Raw genomic sequence first — 21,412 nt, 5'->3', positions numbered from 1 at the left:
TTCCGACCATAATATCGCGAGTAATCACAGATGTTCGAACAGCATTGACTGTTCCTACGACACTATAAGTGGAGTAATATTTAAATAATTAGTTATCTAATTTGTTTATTAAATTATCATTACTATGTACGTACATATGTATTGTCTGATTTGCATGGTGGGTGAATAAATTCACCTATTGCTTCATTTATGACAAGTAATTGAATGCAAACTAATAACATTATTTTTTTCATGATTAAATGTTTTTATTATATACTCTTTATATAAATATATATATTTATATACTCATAAATTCAAAGTTGAGAGCTTGAAGGGAAATGAACCGACAAAATTTCGGAACGGATTATAAATAGTTTTTTATTTTAGTTTTATTACTTTTATTTATTACATTTAAAATTTATGAGTTCATTGATTTTAATTCTACATGAACATATCGAGAAACGGAAAAAAAAATTTTTTTAGTTTTTGATCGTCAACATCAGTACACTGAAAAAAATTTCATTTGTCGTGGGACAAATGGCACGACCTAATCATTTCTCGGTAAGTGAGATAATTTTTAACTTTTTTTCAACAAATTTTACCGTAGTCTACTGTAAATTTTATTCGGTTTTCGGTAAATTCTATGAAGTCTACCATAAAATAAATAAATTTTTTCGTAATTTTTATTTAAAAAATGGTAATAAATAAAAGCGCCGCATTATGTCCCACGATTACAGTGAATTTAACGGTAATTTTTAAAGAAAATTTCTTACCGTGTAACAATTTACGTAACCAATTAACTATCGAAACTTTGTAGCTTCAAAATTTTTTTATCCATGTAAATTATTCTAATTATTGATGTAATTTTTAAAAATTTTGTATTTAAATAAATTTTATATTTAATGATTTATTCACAATAATAAACTTTTACATAAATAAATGAATTAAATATCAAATAAATCTACAACAGTATCAGTAATATCTGTTAAAAATCTATCAACTGGATTCCTACGTTTCATTTTCGGTCTTCTTCTCATTAATTGGCCACTATTGTCATTATTATTAGCATTTCCCTCGAATCTGCTTTGAATAAATTCCCTCGGCGCTGAGTTATCGGGAAATTTAATAAGTGACACAGTTCCAGCATTAGCAGTACCGCGAATATCTGAATTTCCAGCAGACTGTCCAGTAACTTGACCGCGATTATAATGCCCTCGATTATCGGAGATCGAAGTGCCGAGTGCATGGCCATTGTCAACAGAGCTTGCAGATATAGCGCCAGAACTAAAACTCCCGTCAACTTTATCTGAAGTTTGTTGAACCGTAGCTGCATTTCCTTGAGCCAGGCTCTGTGCATTTCCCGATGACTCTACACGGTTATGAGCCCAAGACGACGGTTTTCCATTGTCTCCTGAGCTACTGCCTGCAGACGACTGGCCAAATGAATGACCATTAGCTGAACTTGACGCTGATGATGATGCAGAGACACCTGAAATTTGTAATGAAGGATTTTGTTGGTTCTGTTGATGATTTTGTGACCAGTATCTATTCGATGATGGTTCCGGCAGTTTTTGTTCCCATTTTTGTGGAAAATTACTGGTCGTTTCTTGAGGCCTTGTGTACGGGTTATTGAAATCTGCAATTAAAATAATATTGCGCAATTATAATCTCTTGTTATTTAAATGAGTATTACTAAATTTAAAAATAATAATAATTATTTATCAATGTGTCACTAAAAAATTTCAAGCAGTTGATAAAATAAAGCAATTAATTATTTATTGAATAAATTTGAAAAAGAAAAGCTTATTCATTTTTAAAATGAATGATTCGATAATAAAATTTATTACGTTGATTTTGATAATTCGGGTGAATGTTCCACGAGGAATGATCACGATTAGCTGAAGTACCAGCATTCGAAGCAGACGAAGCAAAATTTCCAGCACTTGAAGATGCACCCGACGAAACGGAATTGGATGATGAGCCAACGCTCGATTGAGCGCTCGTAATTGCCTGATTATTGACGACTTTTCCCGCGGACGAAGAATTCGCTTCACCCCAAGAATAAGAATTGCTGTTAGCAGAATTACCACCATCTCTCCCGAAAATTGGATGGTTTAAGCTTAATGAATTCGCATCGGATGCTGAAATACCCGCGAGTCCAGCGGAAAATGATGTTGATTGACTTGCAGATATTCCTGGCCTAATAATTCAATAAATAAAATTAAAATAAATATTTAGGTTGATGAAAATAAAATTAATTGAAAAATATGTTCGAAACCGCACAAAAGAACACTTGATTATACACAATTAATTATTATTTTTTTAAATCTGAATCATTAATGTGACAGAGTTATATATTTTTTCAGTGAAATGTTATTCTGACGCATTATTATTATCGTATTTTGATCAATGGAAAATAACAACTCAATACACGTGTTATTAAAAGTTTTATCAATATTTAAGTGATTCAGATGTAATTATTTAATGGTGCGTATGTAATGAAACAGTCATAAGACCACTCGAATTTCTGCCTCTCATTTTCAAAGATAAGTAAATGTGTGACTAATTATTATGTAATTGAATTTAAAATATAAATTAATTTAACTTTTTTGAAATTCCCGCGTACTTCAATTTCTATCAAAAGTAAAAATTTTTGTAATTTAGTTCAAATTGAAAATAATTTCTTTACGAAAATCACATGCCGGGTATGAAATTGAAGCTTATAATCGATAGATTGCTTTAAAGTATCCCCCCTCCTCCTCTTCTAGATTTCAGAAACTAGAGATTCAAAAATCCGGAAAAATTTCGGGATAACGTGATGATCTCTACACTCATAATGGAAATTGTTTAGGGTAAAGAAATTTTCACTTGAGTTTAGAAATTTATACATGTGTCATATTTTTAAAATTGACACCAGATAATTTTGATGAGTAGCAAAATGTAAAGTGAATTTAACTTCTATGTGAAATTTAAGAACGAATGAACTCAACGGTTAACTCAGCCATCTTGGATTGCCAGTATCAATTCTCACTTTCCGTTTTTTTTTCTTTTTTTTAATTAAAGAGAAATGAGTACTCAGCAAAAAATATCTCTGTTTCTTGAGTATTGATCCATGTAAAAGCCTAAGGTTTCATTAAAGAACGGATACGTAATGAAGTAAAAAAAAGTTATTGAAACGTTCGAAAGAAATACGGTATTAATCACCTGGAATTTTCAAAGAAACTCGAGCTGCTACTTTGACTTTGCGATAAACTAATTCCCTCATCAGAGCCTCCAACGCTCAAAGAATGAGCATTATTGGCGCCAGTGTTCAAGGTAAAGCTCGCTGTGAACGGTAAAAATCTCGCTTGAGGATTGTCTGAATTATTTTCATTTTCATTTCTCTCACTCCCCACTGGAACTAACTCTGGTGGCGTGTTCCATCTCTGTCTTTCCTCTTCAAAGTGCACTCGGTCTATCAAATCCATCATTACGTCTCATTATTTAAATTTAAATTAAATCATAAATAAATAATTACAAGTTCTTTGAGAGGAAAAGAATTTTAGACATATTGTATTTTCTTCTTACGAAAAATTATGCTATTGCTCTCTAAAAATGAATGAGTGAAATTCGCTTCGAATTAGTGAATATTCACTGGGAACCAGCTATAAGTATACCATTGGTTAAATTAATGGTATACTTATATATGTAGAAATAGTGACTATCCACTGATTCGCAGTGACTTTCACTAATTCATTTTTAGAGTGAAAATTTTAAATCTAATTTTTTTTTTTGTGGAAAAATTTCAAGATTTCATTGATAATCATTTTCTTAGTCGAAAAAAGCTCGCACGCACAAAAATAAGTGATAAATTTTATTCGGATTTTCAATTAATTTTTATCATTTTAACAATCAACCCGCATCAAAGAAGATAATTCAAAAGTATAAGAATGATTCTCTAAAATATATTGATATGAAAAAAAACTAGTCAATTTTGGTCTTTAAATTTCATTGTTTGAAATGATAAAATACGTCATCTTGCAAGATTATTATAATATATTCAATAAAACCACGAAATTACTGTTTTAAATGATATTAAATTGTGACCACATTATAAATTTTTAGTTATCAATTACTAATTTTTATAATTCATTTTGTTGCGTGCATTTCAAATCAACATATCGATACTGCCATTCTAATACGTCGTATCCCACAAAATCTGACATTTTCACTTTTCTTGAAAAATGGAATCATTGTAACAATGTGTAGCTTATGTCAAAATTTTAGAGGTTAAATTGTTTATTTAGTATTTTTCAATAAATATTCTAATATGTCGTATCCCACATTCGCATAGGTTCAGTCACGCTTAACATTTTCAATTTTAAGTTAATTTTAAGGAAGCAATTAACGACATAAGTAAGAAGGTCATTATGCATAATTTTTGACTCTTCTTACAGCATATAATTCAAAATTATTTATTCACTACAAATGCCTGTATTTTATGAAAAACGAAAATAAATTTGTAGGTTATACGAATGTAGACATATTAAATACAAATAATTTTCTTTACCGACCGTGAAACGTTTTTATCGTCTCCTGAAATTTTCCCAAATGTGGGATACGACGTATTAGAATGACAGTATCGAATATAGGTTTTTTTGTTGAGAAAATGATTCTACATTTCAGATAAGAAATTAATAATATGATAATTTATATTGATTTATTACTTAAGAAAATATTTCTTTTCAACTTATGTTTTTTTTTTCAGTGTAAATAATTAAGTAAAAATAAATAAATAAATTTATTGAACTTAAAAAGTATCATAAAAAAAACATGATCAAATAAACATAATTTTCTTCAACTAATTGACCCTGAGTATAAAATAGCGTCATTAATAGCTATTAACTAGTAAAAACGACCTCGAAATTTATACGATACTCTTCTCAATGATATATTGTCTTCATTATTTAATAATTAAAGCTAGCATAGAATGTTATAGTTTGCGATTACTATCTAACGTTCCATGAAAAATAATAAATCAATAAATTGAATGTGTCTTAAAATAAATTTATTACTTTTAAATAATATGAATAAACTAACTAGTAAACATTTATTTATAAATTATAATTACCTGCCAAAATTGACGTAAACGTAATCACGAAAAATAAAAAATAAATAAATGGCCTATACCTGGCCATTGCGACTTCTCACAACGTTATGACATTTTACCACATTGTCTGCCCTTTTTTAACAAGAATAAACGACCTTACAATAACAATTAAAATGCACCATGCGTATTTAGACGCAACCTATTGGATTTACCCATGCGTTTATTCTACAAGCCGAGCGGTCAATAAAAAAAAGAAATTTTTTTTTCGGAACCCAGTAAATAACTCATTACTTTACTTGCATTTTTTAAACTTACAGTTAATAGTTATTTATATACTCATATATTTATCATAAATAGTATAAGGAAGTATTCATTCTAATGACTTATATTAATGATAAGACAAAGAGGATTTTTTAATCAAGAGCGAGGTCGTTGGAAAAACCCGCGATTCATTAGTTCGAAGTCAATAATTTTTTTTTTCTAATGAATATTCGTTTTATTTTCTGAAAGTCATTTACAATTTTAAGGATCTAGTCTAGTTTTTCGAATACTTTAACTGCGTAAAGTCTAGTAAAAAAAAAAAAATAAATAATTACATGAACTCAGTCTTCGAAAGTTTAAATAAAGGACATTAATTAACACATTAATTTGATTAGTCTTTAAATTAAATTTAAAATCCAAGACAAGCGGCTCTGAATATTGATAGTAGTGTTAAATAACACTGGTATTTAAATTCAATGTGTGTTGTCGATTGGAATAATACAATCTACCTAATCTGATGTGCCTCGAATGTCAGCAGTAGATAATTTTAAATAACTTTCATTGCCTATGGCGGCGATACTTTTTAAACTGTTAATTTGACATTGTCTACAAATTCGCCGGAGGAAAATACTGTCGATTATTGTGCGCTTCTGTTTGACAACACAACTGTCTCTACTCGGTTTATTTCTACTTGAACGGAGTTTAAGACTTGGCATCTTCAATTGTAAAATCAATATTAGTTAGTCCAGAAATAGTTGAAGAAGAAGAAGGAGAAGGAGAAGTAAAATTAGTGGAAATTGAAGATGTAGATACGGATATCAAAGTTGAAGCTGAAGTTGAGGTCGGAGGTGAAGAGGATGAAGTTTTCGAGATAACTGGAATTGGTTTCTGGTCTTCTTTAATTTCCAAAGTAGATTGGGGCGGATCTTTTATAAACTGACAATTGCTTGAACCATTTTCTATGCATTGAAAAACATATTAAATTAAAAAATTAACTTACTAGTAATAGAATATTTAAATGAAGTAACAGATATATAAAAATATATTACTTGTTATTTTTTTTAATAATTCATAAATTTCACGCTGTGAACGCTCAATATTTTCAATACGTTTTTTCATCAATAGCAATTCATTTTTATCCGAATCAACGTAACGGAAAAACCTCCCTATCGACGACGGTGACCACGAATTTTCTATTGGAGTCCAACTTTTATCTCTCGTTTCCATCGATACTGTTTCAGGTGTTTTTAATTCATTCATTATTGGATTTCCTATAATTTATTATTATTTTTTTAATTATCACTAGACATTTTAATTAAATTTTTTATTCACACATGACTTATCAATAAATTTTTAATAATAATAATAATAAATTACCATTAATTACACCGAAGAATAAAATGCCAGCAAGTAAAATAATCATTATAGATGTATTGTTGTAGTTATTGTTCAGAAAACTCACGAAAACCTGTAAATTTTCACGATAGACTTCACCCAGCGATTTACCCAACACTGAGCTCCAGGTAACCATGAACTGGTTTATATAGGGACAAATATACAGGTCTATCTGGTCCTATGCACCTATTGGAGATGCGATGAACACTAGAAAAGCCATTAGACTAACGAACGTCTCTATATATCTGTATATTATATATCATCTGACTAGGTCGACTCTTCATTCTAAAGTTTAGACTCGTCTTCGTGTTAGTAATCCTATTGTTTTTTTTCGTACATTCTGTTCCAACTATCATTCTTTCTTCGCTTAAAATATTTTCCGTTGAAAATTTCGACAAAACGAAAACGAAAAAGCTTTTTTCCTCGTTTATATTCATATGTCCATTTTCATTGTTCACTATTATAAATATATGTGACTCTAGTGCTTTTATTAAACAATGTTAACTGTTAGCAGTTAACAGCGTTCTCGAAAGAGAAGTTTACTTATAAAAATTGTTGACCCTCTTACGCCGTATTAAAAAAAAACGAGTCGGGAAATGTGAGTTAATACTCTCATGATTTAGCACAGAAATAAAAGTTTAGAAAAAATTAGTATATATTGCTATACAAATTGTTATTACAACAAAGATGTAGTGATTACTTCTTGTAGCGCAAGTAAAAATTGTTATCATAAAAAAAGTTGATTATCCAGTTGAATAAATTGAAGTAGATGGCAAAAAACGTTATAATTATTTACTATAATTATGGCTTTCATTGGATACCTATACAGAAAAAAAAATTATCTTGAGTCAAAAAAATATTTTGGAAGACAAACGTTTTCGGGAATCAAGTCAAGATTTTTTTGAGCCAAGAGAATTCGCCTTGGCCAGAGATTTCTACTTTATCCGAGAAAATCGAGGTTTTCAAAAAAATTTCATTGAATCAAAAATATTTAGGGTCGAGGTACCGTTTTTGGCCACTTTAGAGCCAGTTTTGGACGCTTGAAAAATTTAACCCTTCGTCCATCGCGCTATGAGCGCAGCGCCGCAATTTTTATTAAAAGATTATTTAAAAAGAAAAAAAAATTTCCTAGTCTTTTGAAATTTTATGAGTTCTTCTACTATACTTTTTAGTATCGAATGAATGAATGATAATTATTTTTTCGATATTTTAAATATTCAAAAAATAATTTCTTTTGTTAGAAAACCTGAGAAACGCGGCGATGTGCCGCTGACGCGAGTAAACTCAGGCATTGAATTTGTTCGGATTTTCTGCGCAGTGTTGCCAGTTACTACCAGCGACTCATTTCCAGCTCATTTAATTTATCTCTTTCTTTAATATTTTTATTTAATACAAAATTTTTATTTATTCAAAAATTTAAAAAAAAAATCAGTCGTATAAGCTTGTGAGGTTTTAATTTTTTAGAATCATAGTTATGATACTTGTCAACATCGCAACATTAAATACATAGCGGCGGAACGCCGCGGCGCGACGAACGAAGGGTGGCGAGACCGCGCGAAAGACGGAAGGTTAAATAAAATAATTTGTAAAAAACCCGATAACATAATAAATTTTTTAAATACGTTTGAAGATACTTCTATCCCACTATGAAAATGAAAATTTTATTTTACACTTTTTCATTAATTAAAATGAAGGATTAAATGTCAAAAAATGGAGTGGCCACAACTGATACCTCTACCCTACTTTCAGTCGGGAATTTTTTTTTTGTGACCGCTTACTTTTATCAAATTTTTAACTTTTATACAAATTAGAATTACTCTGCTCATTAAAAAAATAAATAGTATTCCTCTGTCACATTTTATAATAATAAATTAAATATTTTTAAGTTTTTTATTTCACCGAAAATTCAACTACAGACAACCATAAAAGATAAAAGCATGACTAATTTTAATGATATACATTATATGTTTACTTATTTAAAAAAAAAATATATAAAAAAAATATTCTATCAAAATAAATCAGAGGAAATCCCGATGACGTAATTATAATATTTGAAGACTCATCTTAATATCCAAATGCGCAATCAATCAATTTATTCTAATAAATCAATTATCTTCTCGTGATCATCGAGCGAAGACATCTTTAAAAATTATTACGAAAAAAAAAAAAAACAACATATAATTTAAATATTCCTGGGTATTTTACACTCACAATAAACTTTTATAGAAAAGCGAAGTCAAGTGGTCAGCAATAATTAAATGTTATCGATTATCTCTTTTAAACCAGGATGCACAGTCACAGTATCTCGTTACATTACATTTAATTAATGATTACACGCGGTTAATTGTTACCTATATTATTCGCGTTAAATTAATAATCATGAGTTGTACATGCTTGTAAAAATTAATTACCTATTGTTAAATTACTCATTACATCCTCAATATAAAAAATTTATTGAAATTTTCCTCTAAATTTTATTTCTTTGCACTGAAAATATTGAGAAATATTTTAGAATTGCAATCGATATAAGTAATTAATATATTTTATAAAATTATTCATTAATTATAAATAATTAATCCATCGATTAATAAATATTTTTAGTAGACTAACCTTCACCATGATCTATTGACCAGTAAGTAAACATTTACATTAACGATATTAATAATAATAATATTTGATACATAATAATAATCATATCTCATCGTAAGTTTTGCTGATAACCTTTGATTTTAAACTAGAATAAATTTCCCTGAAATATTCATAATCTCTAATAACAGAAAAAAAAAAAAAAAACAATAAATAATAAAAATTAAATTTGTCCTCCACTTGTTTTGACAAACTTACGGCGAGATAAAAAATTAACCAGTCGTAATAATTTAAGCATAAAAATAAAAACTAATAAATTGTTTTTAGTAGAAAAAAAAAATTTTTTTGTAATTTATCAGGTGTTATTGTTAGTCGTTATCAATAATTATATTTATTTGTGAGCATAGAAGTAAACGGATGCAGATGATATTAAAAAATAAAATTTCAAGGTCACCCTCCAAAAGTGAGTAAGCGAAATTCACTTGTAAATATTGAATATTCATTAATTTAGATGATAGTCGGCGCGGTTTTTTGAATACGATCACTCTGGATTAGCGAATATTCACTAATTTTCACTACTTCGGTTTTAGAGAAAACTAATTGGACATTTTAATCAATTATCGCGGATAACAATGCGTTAAAATCAACATTTGTCAGTGACAAAGCAGAAGGATATCGTATGGTATAACTTTGAGTCGTCATGAGTAAAGCAACAAAGGGGGAACCTGTTGTTGATGATGATGATGATGATGATGATGATGGTGGTGCTAAGCAATGCTATATAAGATGATCGCACTGCGTGCAAACTTAGTCATTCTCTTGGCACCTCTGAAGATACAACTCAATTGACAGTGAATTTATTTAAATTTTCATTTTATTACAATTATTTAACTTTCTCAGTACTGAGAGGAATTTTATTGTTTTACTATTTGGTAATTGCATGTAATTACAGAACTATTTGAGTGAACAATAATATTTTGATTTTTCTGACATCATTTTTATTTGTGTAGTAACCAGTTGGGCAGGTAATGGATATCAAGGTCATCACGTGTGTTGTTTTGGTCCTCGTGAGTATGAGTGACGTTAGTGGAATTGAAAAACGATCATTATATAGTAGTAAGTTTTTTACTTTCCCTATACATTTTTAAAACTATTATTTGTTAATTTAAGATCCTGAAGTTAACAGACAATCAGCAATTGAATTTTTATTTTCAACACGTCGATTACAAAAAAAAAAAAATATGCACATGTAGAAAATTTAAAAAACTATAAGTGCAATTTTTTTGGATATTTTTTTTTTTTTTATGATTTGTCGATTTTAAAAAAATTTAACAACTATAAGGCGTCGGCTAACTTCAGTATCATATTAATTTATCATATTTCAAATTTATCAAAACATTTGTCGTTACTTTTCACATCTTTTTCACTGTTTAAATTATTTTTTATTAAAATTTTTTCCATTTTATCCTTTCCATAATTAATCTTGTAACAAATTTTTAAAATAATTATTATTATTAATAATAACGAATTTTTGTATTTCTAAAAACTTAACAAATCGTTTCTTGAAAGTTGAACATAAATTACTTTATATTATGAACATTTTAATTATTTTTACGGTTGATTATAATTTTTTGTGACGCACAATCGTAAATTTTGAATGCGATTTCTCAAAAATACTATTTTTTTTATTTTAAAATGTATTTATTTTTAAAAATAGTCTTCTTGAGTAATTTTAAGAGGTAACCGATTTTCGATTCAATTTAATTCACGGACAAACACTAGAAACCTAAAATAGAGAGTCTTTAGCGTTTTTTAAAACCTTAACATGGGTCAAGAAATTTCGTACTTTCATAAATTCTAATTCGTCTCCGAGAAAAATTTTAAAAAATTCTCATTCACTCTACGAGTGAAACAAAGACGGTCCCATTTATTTTTCTGAGTGTGAGAAAGAGGTCCGGTAGCGCATCCCCTTAACTCAGTCGGTAAAAATACTGAGGACTAAAAAATATTCTTTAATAAAAAAGTGCAGTATTGGAATAAAAGACTCGATGTAAAAAACAGTATATTAAAACTTGTTAAAACATTTAAAAATTTTTAATTTAAAGATTATTATAGATTGTTATTGCAGATCACAAAACAATCTGTTCAAATACGCAATATTTTTTTCACTGCATATTTGAATTATTGTAATTAGCACAGTTACAAAAACAAAAAATCTGAATGCTTATCTTTATTCCAAACATAATATTATTTATACAGTCTTCTTCTGACCAAATGTAGACAACTAATATTTATTCATTAATTATCTATATATAGATAGCTTATCGATTTATATTTAATCAGCCTTCGCATAATTCGACACTAAATTTTCAAAATTATCAAGAATCTTTTAAATTTTCTTATCATGAATCACATAACATGCATCGTCTGAAGAAAATCATTTTTTTTTTTGAAAATGCATCATAAAAAAAAAAGAAAAGAAAGTCGTGCTATTTGCGTTTTGTCAAAAAGGTGAACTTCGCGTGCCATTGACGGATCTTATCAGCGGCAAGTTTCGGTATCACGAATCAAGGATATGGAAAAGGGAAGCACTTGGTGGTGATGTTAAAACAAAAAAAACTATTAAATCTAATGAAGCAATACCTGACTATGACTCTGCTTTGGATCCTATTGAGCCTTCTCCACCGGATGCTGATGATAATTCTGATCCTGATCCTGAACCTGATAGTGATCCTCCTCCACCACCTGCTACGACCGCTAAACCTAAGCCTGCGACCAAAGCACCGACTAAAAATACCCCTAAAAATCCTGGTGTTAAGACACCGCCTAAACGACCTAATCCTGCTGGCAAAAGTCCACCGACAAAAGCTAAAGTTATTCCTACTACGCCAAAACCGACGCCGACTCCTGATCCTAATTCTTTGAATAATGTTGATGAGCCTGATGAAAATAAACCTGATGAGTCGCCTGATGAACCTGAGAAGCCTGATGAGACTAAAAATACGAATAAAGAAAATGAAAGGCCTGAGTCGATGAATAGTAAAAAAAATCCTAGAGATCAAAAGAAACCTAAAGAACCTGAAAATGACGATAATAACCCTGAGAATCCAACGGACGAAAATGAAGAACCGAAGGAAGCTGAAAATCCTGATAAGGAAAATGAAAATCCTGAAAATGAAAACGAAACTCCTGAGGAAGAAAATGAAAATTCTGAGGTAGAAAACGAGAATCCTGAAGAAGAAAATGAAAATCCTGAGGTAGAAAATGAAAATCCTGAAGAAGAAAACGAGAATCCTGAAGAAGAAAATGAAAATCCTGAGGTAGAAAATGAAAATCCTGAGGTAGAAAACGAAAATCCTGAGGTAGAAGACGAGAATCCTGAAGAAGAAAACGAAAACCCTGAAGAAGAAAATGAAAATCCTGAAGAAGAAAACGAAAACCCTGAAGAAGAAAACGAAAACCCTGAAGAAGAAAATGAAAATCCTGAGGTAGAAAATGAAAATCCTGAGGTAGAAAACGAGAATCCTGAAGAAGAAAATGAAAATCCTGACGCAGAAAACGAAAACCCAGAGGAAGAAAATGAAAATCCTGAGATAGAAAACGAAAACCCTGAGGAAGAAAACGAAAATCCTGAAGAAGAAATCGAAAACCCCGAGGAAGAAAACGAAAACCCTGAAGAAGAAAATGAAAATCCTGAGGTAGAAAATGAAAATCCTGAGGTAGAAAACGAAAATCCTGAGGTAGAAGACGAAAATCCGGATGAAGCAGATGACAAACCGGAAGAGCCTGTAAACAATACAAAAAATCCAAAGAACAAAAATAAACCTGAAAAACCAAAAAATGATGCTAATAGTCCAAAAGGTACTAAAAACAAGCCTCAGAAGCCTGAAAATGATGAAAAACCTGAAGAGCCGACTGAAAATGAACCGGCGGAACCAGCTGAAGATGAAAAAAATCCTGAAGAACCTACACTAGATGAAAAAGAGCCAGAAGATAGTGAAATTCCCAATGAACCTGTAAATAATACAAAAGCGCCAAAAGGTAACAAAAATAAACCAGAAAAACCCAAAAATAATAACAATAAACCTAAAAAACCTATTGAAAATGAAAAAGAGCCTGAAAAACCTTCTGAAGATGACAATGAGCCCGAGGAACCAATAGAAGATGAGACGGAACCTGAAGAACCAACAGAAGAAGAAGAACCCGTAGAACCACCTAAAAATCAAAAACCTCAGAAACCAAATACCAGCGTCAAAACTCGCCCAACTCCAAGACCACCTTCTCCCAAACCAAGCACTGACGTCAAATCACGTCCACCCCATCACCCAACTACAAGATCACCTCCACCTTTTCCTAAGCCAAAGCCTACACCTCAACCCCATAGACCAACTCGTAAACCAACACCTGCTCCCACCGAAAGCCCCGAAGTCGAAGACGAACAAGAACCCAATGACGACGAAGTACCCGATGAAGACCCTGTTACTGAACCACCAGCCGTTAAAGGCCCGAAACGACAACCTAGTGTAAAAAATACCCCAAAACCTCCTTCAAGACCTCCGACGCCACCTAACCGAGGTACTCCACCTACCAAAACGAATAAAAATAAACCAAAAACCACTACTACTACTACTACACCTTCCCCTCCCGATAACGACGAAGAAGAGCCTCAAGATCCAAATGACGACGAACCCACTTATCCTGCCACTACTCCCAAACCTAAGCCTAAACCTAAACCATCTTCCGGTACTAAAAACCGTCCACCGAATCGACGACCACCCAAACGACCCACAACTACAACACCCGCTCCCGAAGACGAAGAACCCGAGGAACCTGAAAACCCTGACGATCCTGATTCAGATCAAAGTCCAGATTTTTCTCCTAGATTTGGCGATCCCGATGAACAAGACCCTTCAGATCCTTCCGATTCTTCTTCTCCATCATCGCCATCAGATAATCCAGCGTATCCCCAAAATCCGTTCCTGAATCCCAATATGAGACCCGGTGGATATCCACAGTCACCATTTGGTTTTGGTTCAGCATCAAGTTTCGCTTCTGCCAACGCTAATGCAGAAGCCGGGCCCGGATCATCGGCAAACGCCGGTGCATTTTCATCAGCAAACGCAGATGCCAACGGCTTCGGTCCCATGTCTGGACCATGGCCTGACGCATTCACAAATATGTTCCCCCCAAATATGATACCACCAAACATGTTCCCCAATTTTAATCTCCCTTATCCATTACAGAACACAAAAAATCCCTCGAATAACCCAAACTCTGGTACCAAAGGCAAACCTTCCGCTTCAACACCCACTAAATCAAATCCTAACTACACGCCCATCATCAGTATTTCCGGGACTTTTGATACGAATGATTCTTCTCCGCCACCTTCTGCGCATAAAAATCCTTTCTTGAGCGACCGCAAAAGCAGTGGTGATAATGGTTATGGTTCTCCGCTAAACTCAAATCCATCGCCAAACTATAACTCTGGTAAACTATCAAATAATCCCAAAAATAATCCCAAAAATAATGACGATAATAATGACGCAAACAAAAATTCAAACAACGGAAATGATCCGTCAGGAGCCGGTAGTTTCTCTGGCGCATCAAGTTTCTCAAGTGCCAGCTCCAGTGCTAATTCAAACGCCGGTGCTGGGCCTTTCGGCGGTTTTGGACCCTTCCCATCGCCATTCATTGGCGGAAGATTCGGCGGAAATGAGATCAATGGAGCCCCATCTTCCATAGGTATGATGAAAAAAAACAAAACAGAAATAATCAGTTGGGTTATGGATAAAGACAGCATCAGTTTCACTGGATAAGGACACAAGATATGCATGAGTTCAAAATCATTGTTTCACTTCGCATGATTTATTGCATGTAAAATAATTATATTTATAATAATCATCCGTCGACAGAATTCAATAAAAAATCATACGAGTAATCAATAAATTACACGATAATCAAATGATCTTCGCATAGAAATCATTAATAATGCATGTTAAGATTCAATAATTTTAGAAACAGGTTTTAGTTAGATATATATAAATATATTATGCATGTCAATGCTGACTAATTTACAGTATCATTATAAATTAACCTTACAGGCAATCGATACCATCAATTATTCAACCAATCCGTGAACTAGTTTAATTAATTGATAAATTTTATTAACCAGATTATGGGTTCGGTTTCAATCCATTCTTCAATCAGCACAACGATTTTATGGAAAGAATACAGTCACGAAACAGAGAAATGCAGGACAGAATACGGTCACAAAACAGAGAAATGCAGGAGAGAATTCAGGCCCAATCACAGTAAGTTTAATTTTAATGAATGTTTTTATGTCGCTTTGGTGGCGGTTTTTTTATGTCGCTTATTGTCTGTACAATTAAATAAGAGGTGTCGGCTCCTGGGCGATGGGGTCAGCTTCTGTGAGCGACCTCGGCTCACTGGACCCTAACGGTCAAGTCTATACACGTACGCGCGTTACGGGTCCTTACTTGGTGATGGGTGACAGAATTAGTACCCAATACCCCGGAGATTACGAAGGCCAAGATCAGTCTCCGTTTAGTCTAGATTCTAGGTGATGGGTTGTTGATATTACGCTTATATGTCTGCTAAATAACTTATTTTGCTCTCTAAATCTTTACTTACTTTATTCATAATTAGGTTTAACAACATTCCGTTTGGTGGTGCCGGAAGTAATGATGGTAGTTCCTATGCATTCGGCAGCGCGAGTGCAGGAAATCAAGGGAGTAGCCAATATGGTGGTATTGGACCAGTAAGTTTTGTTTAAAAATTTTCCATAACAATTATTATGATCCTGAAGTTAGCAGACAATTCAAAATTTTTGGATTTTTTTTTTGAACAATTAAATTTGATGAAAAAAAAAACTAAAAATATGCACATGTAGAAAATTTAAAAAACTACAGGTGCAATTTTTTTTCTTCTGGTTTATCGTCTAAAAAAAAATCCAAAAATTATTAGACGTCTGCTAACTTCGGTATCATCAATTATTTGTAATGGATATTAATTGATTTATATTAAATTACACTGTAAAATTTTGGGAGTGAACGCGGAGCGCATGGCTGCTTAATTATTTAACCCGTCAACACTCCTGTTATGAGGATTTTGCTCACAGGACACTATTCAACTTATAGGATTTCGCTGTCGCGCAAGCGAGACACTAAAAATCACGGGAGTGCTGACGGGTTAATTTCCTCGGAGTGAAATTTACTCTGAAGAGGAGTTTATTTTAATATTAAATTTCCGAATCGGAGTGAATGCGGATTTAAATAAAATCCGTAATCACTCCCGATTTTTTACAGTGTAGTCATGTGTGAGCTGACCGTAAAGTAAAAATAATTTTAAAAAATTATAGGTCGGTCCTGGTATAAGATCACGATTCAGTGAAACCCTACCACCTTCAGGCGGTAGTTCATTCGGAACTTCCTCTAGTTCTAGTTCAAGTTCAATGACGGGACCTGATGGTAAACCTATTACTAAACAAAGTACTATGACTTTAATAAATGACAATGGAAAAGTGACCATGCAAGAGCTCCATAGTCGTTAAATATTTTTCTTTATTACTCGGAAAAATTCAATAAAATGAATTTTTTCATTCAAGTATTTCAACTCATTTTTTTAAATATATTTTTCACCTATTGTTTTTTTTTGCTCGTTGATATACTTACTATTATTTGTTGACAATATAATTATTACCACATTGACAATTGATTTATTTATTTTAAAACAATTAATTGTATTAATTTTATTTTTTATTAATAAATAATTTCCTTTTGTCATAAATATCATTTATTAGAGTTGATTTTTTTAATCATATATATTGAAATGAATATATATACATAAATATTTAGTATTTAAATTATAAATAAAAGAAGGAAAATAAAATTTTAATGCTGGTCATTCAACGAAGTTTTACTCAGCGGTGGTTCGATTTTATCATCAATCGTATCTCTACTAGTCATCCAAGGTTTCCGTCCGTAAGATTCTTGATGATATGTATGGCCGATACCAACGTCATCACCATTATTGTTATTATTATTGTTGTTATTGTAATAATAATAATCCGTTTGTGGTCGGAAAAAATAATTATTCGGATTGAGCGAAGGCTGGAAATTATTCGTGTTGTATCGTCGGTGTGTCTTTAAATAAATAAAATATTTTTATCAATTTTATGATCAAATACCAGCATAAAAAAAGGCTAAAATATTTTGAATCATTTATATATATAGACTAGCAGATCCCGCCCGCTTCGTGGACAATAAAAATGTATTATATATATATAAAAAATTTATTATCAAAAATATTGTCTGCATAACAATACAATTTCTCAACATTAAAATTACTGTCACACATTTAAAATAAAATTGTTTGTACTTCCAAACAGAAATTTAATTTGATGATGATGATGATTATTATTATTATTAGTATTTTCAGTACTTTTTAAAATATTAATTAGAAAATTAAGTAAAATTATATTAGGCCAAAAAAAGGACAGATTTATATATATTGTTCTTTTATTTTATTTGAAAAAAAAAAGAACAATCGTTAATCAATAAAATTTATTAAAATGAAATTTAAAAAAATATCGCGTTACAAATGTCATAAGGGCGTACCAAAAAATTTTTTTCGGGAATCGACGTATATTTACTTGAAATGCATAGAAATGATGAAAAATATTTTTTTAAAATTTGAAATTAACTTTGATCACTTTACTTGTGATTGAGAGTGATCATTTTGAATAAAAGTAGGTTTTTTTTATTTCTAAAACGAGTTTTAACAGAAGGTTGTCTCAATTAATTCTTTATTAACTTCAAAAATAAAAATTGATCATAAAAATTTGTTCATCATTTCTATGCATTTAAAATAAATACGTTGTATCCCGAAAAAATTTTTTTTTGTACGCCCTTATGATCCCCCAGTGGGTACCCACAAGGGCCATAAGGGCGTACCAAAATTTTTTTTTGCATTTCTGCCCGTTTCCGGCATAACTACGTCGATTCCCGGAAAAATTTTTTTGTACGCCCTTATGCCTTTTCAAGGGTATTTTTTTTGGGATACGCCCTTATGGCATCAGTAACGCGATATACTTTTTGTCCTCAAAATCATAATAATGTATGACTGAAAACCTTCTTTGAAATACGCAGAATTTTGTAGTTTAAATTTAATGTCAAAATATTCAGTAGTTTTTACGTGATGCGCGTTCAAAAAAAAGACCTATCATTTTATAGGTATAGATTACGTCACCATGACACGTGTAAAAAAAATAAATCCAATCATCGGCTAAAACCTTTCTGTTGATTTAATTACCTGCGAATTTATTGAATTAGATTGATAATTATCGTCATTAATTCCACGTACTCCGTCAATCACAGGAATTTCATTATATTTGATTTCATTTATTTTTGTTATTAATGTAAATTGTATCGCTGTTACCAAATTTCCAAACTTATCTTTTACGGTTTTTACAGTTAAATTACAAATTTGATTATTTATCTGTTTGTTGTCCTGAGTAATTACTAAATTTTCATTTATGTCTAGTTGAATATTATGAACAATTGTTAATGGATCCTGTAAAAAAAAAAAGTAATAAATTATTCATATAAAAAATTTATTAATGCAATAGTAAATTTTTTTGTTTTTCGGTTGGTTTGTGTTTGACAGATTTTATTATATTTTAATATATATTTACGACTCTAAACTTTGCACGTCTGGGTAATATGTATATATATATATATATATATATATATGCATATAGGATTTGTGAGTTGTTATAAATCTATAACGAGCTATAACAAAATTTAACGGTCGTTTTTGTGATGCTGCCTAAAAAATCTATTTTGAATTCACTGCTCGTCAGACGGGTCATTTTATTTTATTTCTCATTTTGTTAAATGATTATGCGGTGCAATAAATTTGTGTAACGTCGCAAGCGGTTTTTACTTGAAGATCAAGCTTGTCTTAAATTTAAACGTCGTACTTTTCAATGAGCCACACGTGATAAAAAATAAACTAGATACTAAAGAAAAAAACTTAATGATACACTAAAAAATTTGCGGAGTAAACGCGGATTAAATCCGGAGTAAATGTGGAGCGGATGACTATTTATTTGTTTAATCTGCTTTGAGTGAAATTCACTCCGAAGGGGAGTTTATTTAAATATTAAAACTCCGAACCAGAGTAAATGGGGCTTTTAAAAAAATCCAGATCACTCCGAAATCACTCCGCTAGAAAAAGAAACTCCGTATGCGAAGTGATTTTTTCTAAAACTTCGGAGCTCCGAGTGACAGAGTGGATTCAGATTTAAATAAAATTCATAATCACTCCGAATTCACTCCTGATTTTTTACTCGTATTTATTAATTATAATATTAAAGTATTAAATAAATTATTTTCTGGTTTTAGTTAAAATTTTTTTTTAAATTATGGAGTTAAGACTAAGAATAAAAAAAGAAATTTAAAATTATTTAAAAAATTATAACTGGCCCTACTTTTCCCTAGATAATCATTCATAAAATTTTCATGAATGATTTTATGATTTTAAGTGATAAGTTTTAACATTTTGTCAGAAATCAAGAAAAAAAACTTAAATTTACTCTAATTTAAACTTTAACCTTGAATAACTTTTGAAGGAGTGAATTTGTCTAAAAATGATAAGAAACCTTTTTTGTAGAGCAACTAATTGTCTATAAAAATATGTATCGCTCATCCCGGCACTTTGCTTCTAGACCGAAATATAAAATTCCAAAGTTTAAAAATTTTTTTTCCAATGTTATTTCAATGGGAAATAGAAATTTGCGATGAGCGACCTCTAAATATTAATATTAAGAACTCTCCTTTTAACAGGCATCTTTCTACACCTCCTCGAAGGTATAAATGGAATTGTTTCGAATTAAAAAATTAGTAACTTTTTTTGAACCAGTCTAATGTGGATTCAATTCACTTTTGGAGTCTACTACTTACATCATTACACGGAATTTTTTTATTATTTGGCGGTTGTTTAGTTTCAAAATCCGCTGGCAAAAAATCATGTTCAAAACTCTTAAATTTATTTAGACGACTAAATTTATCATTTTCTGTATTAAAATCAATTTTATCCGACACTTCAACCGCTTCATTAAATTTCAGTATCACTAAAATAAGTCCCACCCCAAAAAACGACCTGATCATTTTATAATAAATATTTCACTGTAGTAAATACGTCGCAAATTTATTTAACAGACTAATGTTCTTTATAAAAATAAGTAACAAATAACTCGACATAATTTTATTTTTATAGTAGGGATAATTATTTTCGGATGTACGACTGAAAAAATTGCATCTCCATAATAACGATAATAATAAAATTATCTTAAGAATGACAAACAAATCTTTAAAAAACAAATCATTATTATTATTTTCTTAAATATAAATATATGTAAAAAAATTAGTAGTATATATACTACTTGACTAACTTCCTCGAAGCAGTAACTTAAATTATTGATTGTCCGGTCATATTTTTTCCTGATTCATTAGCTAAATTTTTTTTCTAGTTCATAAATTATCTGCGACATATATAACATCCCTCAGGGGAATACTATCATATATATACGTTTATATATACAACAAGTGGGAACGGCTTAGTATGTAATAGTAAAGTTAAAGAAGTTGATGTTACTACATATATATATATGGTCTTTGATAACTAACAGAGAATTGCCCGCTCGTAAATGGCCCGTTGACTTGCCATACCTTGGAAGGGTGATCGTGAATGACATTATTGTGTCGCTCGTTAATACAATATACACTAGACTCCAGACTGGAGACTGTAAACTCTGAACTATATATATAATATATCTATATAGTACATAGTACAGAGGGTACAGAGTATGGACAAGAACAAGCACTAGAGCACAGTGTGTGAAAGACAAGAGATGTAGGCGTACATGTACGAGTATGAGAACGAGTGTGAGGTTAACACGGTCTTGCAGGCAAAGGCAAATGCACCCTCCGGACACCCGTGATTGCAGTGAGTGTAGTTGGGTTAACGTTAAAGCAATTTTAGATACTGTGTCCGTGGCACCCTGGCTCTTAATGTTTGACT

General features: G+C 31.0%; 3 protein-coding genes across 5 annotated transcripts; 1 reads left to right on the top strand and 2 right to left on the bottom strand.

Moving 5' to 3' along the window:
* Positions 1 to 866: 866 nt before the first annotated feature.
* Positions 867 to 7,143, bottom strand: LOC130668405 (serine-rich adhesin for platelets-like). Its single transcript, XM_057470685.1, has 6 exons — positions 6,707 to 7,143; positions 6,379 to 6,600; positions 5,090 to 6,288; positions 3,184 to 3,433; positions 1,827 to 2,179; positions 867 to 1,615 (listed from the first exon to the last, which is right to left on the bottom strand). The coding sequence occupies exons 3-6, from the start codon at positions 5,154 to 5,156 to the stop codon at positions 924 to 926; spliced, it is 1,362 nt and encodes a 453-aa protein (XP_057326668.1). The 5' UTR covers positions 5,157 to 6,288; positions 6,379 to 6,600; positions 6,707 to 7,143; the 3' UTR covers positions 867 to 923.
* Positions 7,144 to 10,083: 2,940 nt separating this feature from the next.
* Positions 10,084 to 17,119, top strand: LOC130667846 (cell surface glycoprotein 1-like). 3 transcript variants are annotated; one of them, XM_057469715.1, is made up of 8 exons: positions 10,084 to 10,242; positions 10,321 to 10,423; positions 11,822 to 14,797; positions 14,891 to 15,052; positions 15,483 to 15,621; positions 15,705 to 15,890; positions 15,977 to 16,088; positions 16,689 to 17,119. In XM_057469715.1, exons 2-8 carry the CDS (start codon positions 10,339 to 10,341, stop codon positions 16,878 to 16,880), a joined length of 3,852 nt encoding a protein of 1,283 aa, XP_057325698.1. In that variant the 5' UTR covers positions 10,084 to 10,242; positions 10,321 to 10,338; the 3' UTR covers positions 16,881 to 17,119. The 3 variants fall into 3 exon arrangements, with proteins under 3 accessions (XP_057325698.1, XP_057325697.1, XP_057325699.1); XM_057469714.1 differs by having other exon boundaries at positions 10,321 to 10,426; XM_057469716.1 differs by lacking the exon at positions 15,705 to 15,890 and having other exon boundaries at positions 10,321 to 10,426.
* LOC130667847 (putative uncharacterized protein DDB_G0282499) lies at positions 17,111 to 20,559 on the bottom strand. Its single transcript, XM_057469717.1, has 3 exons — positions 20,293 to 20,559; positions 18,641 to 18,901; positions 17,111 to 17,472 (listed from the first exon to the last, which is right to left on the bottom strand). The coding sequence occupies exons 1-3, from the start codon at positions 20,497 to 20,499 to the stop codon at positions 17,221 to 17,223; spliced, it is 720 nt and encodes a 239-aa protein (XP_057325700.1). The 5' UTR covers positions 20,500 to 20,559; the 3' UTR covers positions 17,111 to 17,220.
* Positions 20,560 to 21,412: the final 853 nt, after the last annotated feature.

This window comes from Microplitis mediator, chromosome 5, assembly GCF_029852145.1.
Source record: "Microplitis mediator isolate UGA2020A chromosome 5, iyMicMedi2.1, whole genome shotgun sequence".
Lineage (NCBI taxonomy): Eukaryota > Metazoa > Arthropoda > Insecta > Hymenoptera > Braconidae > Microplitis > Microplitis mediator.
This window is presented reverse-complemented; position numbering and strand designations above follow the sequence as displayed.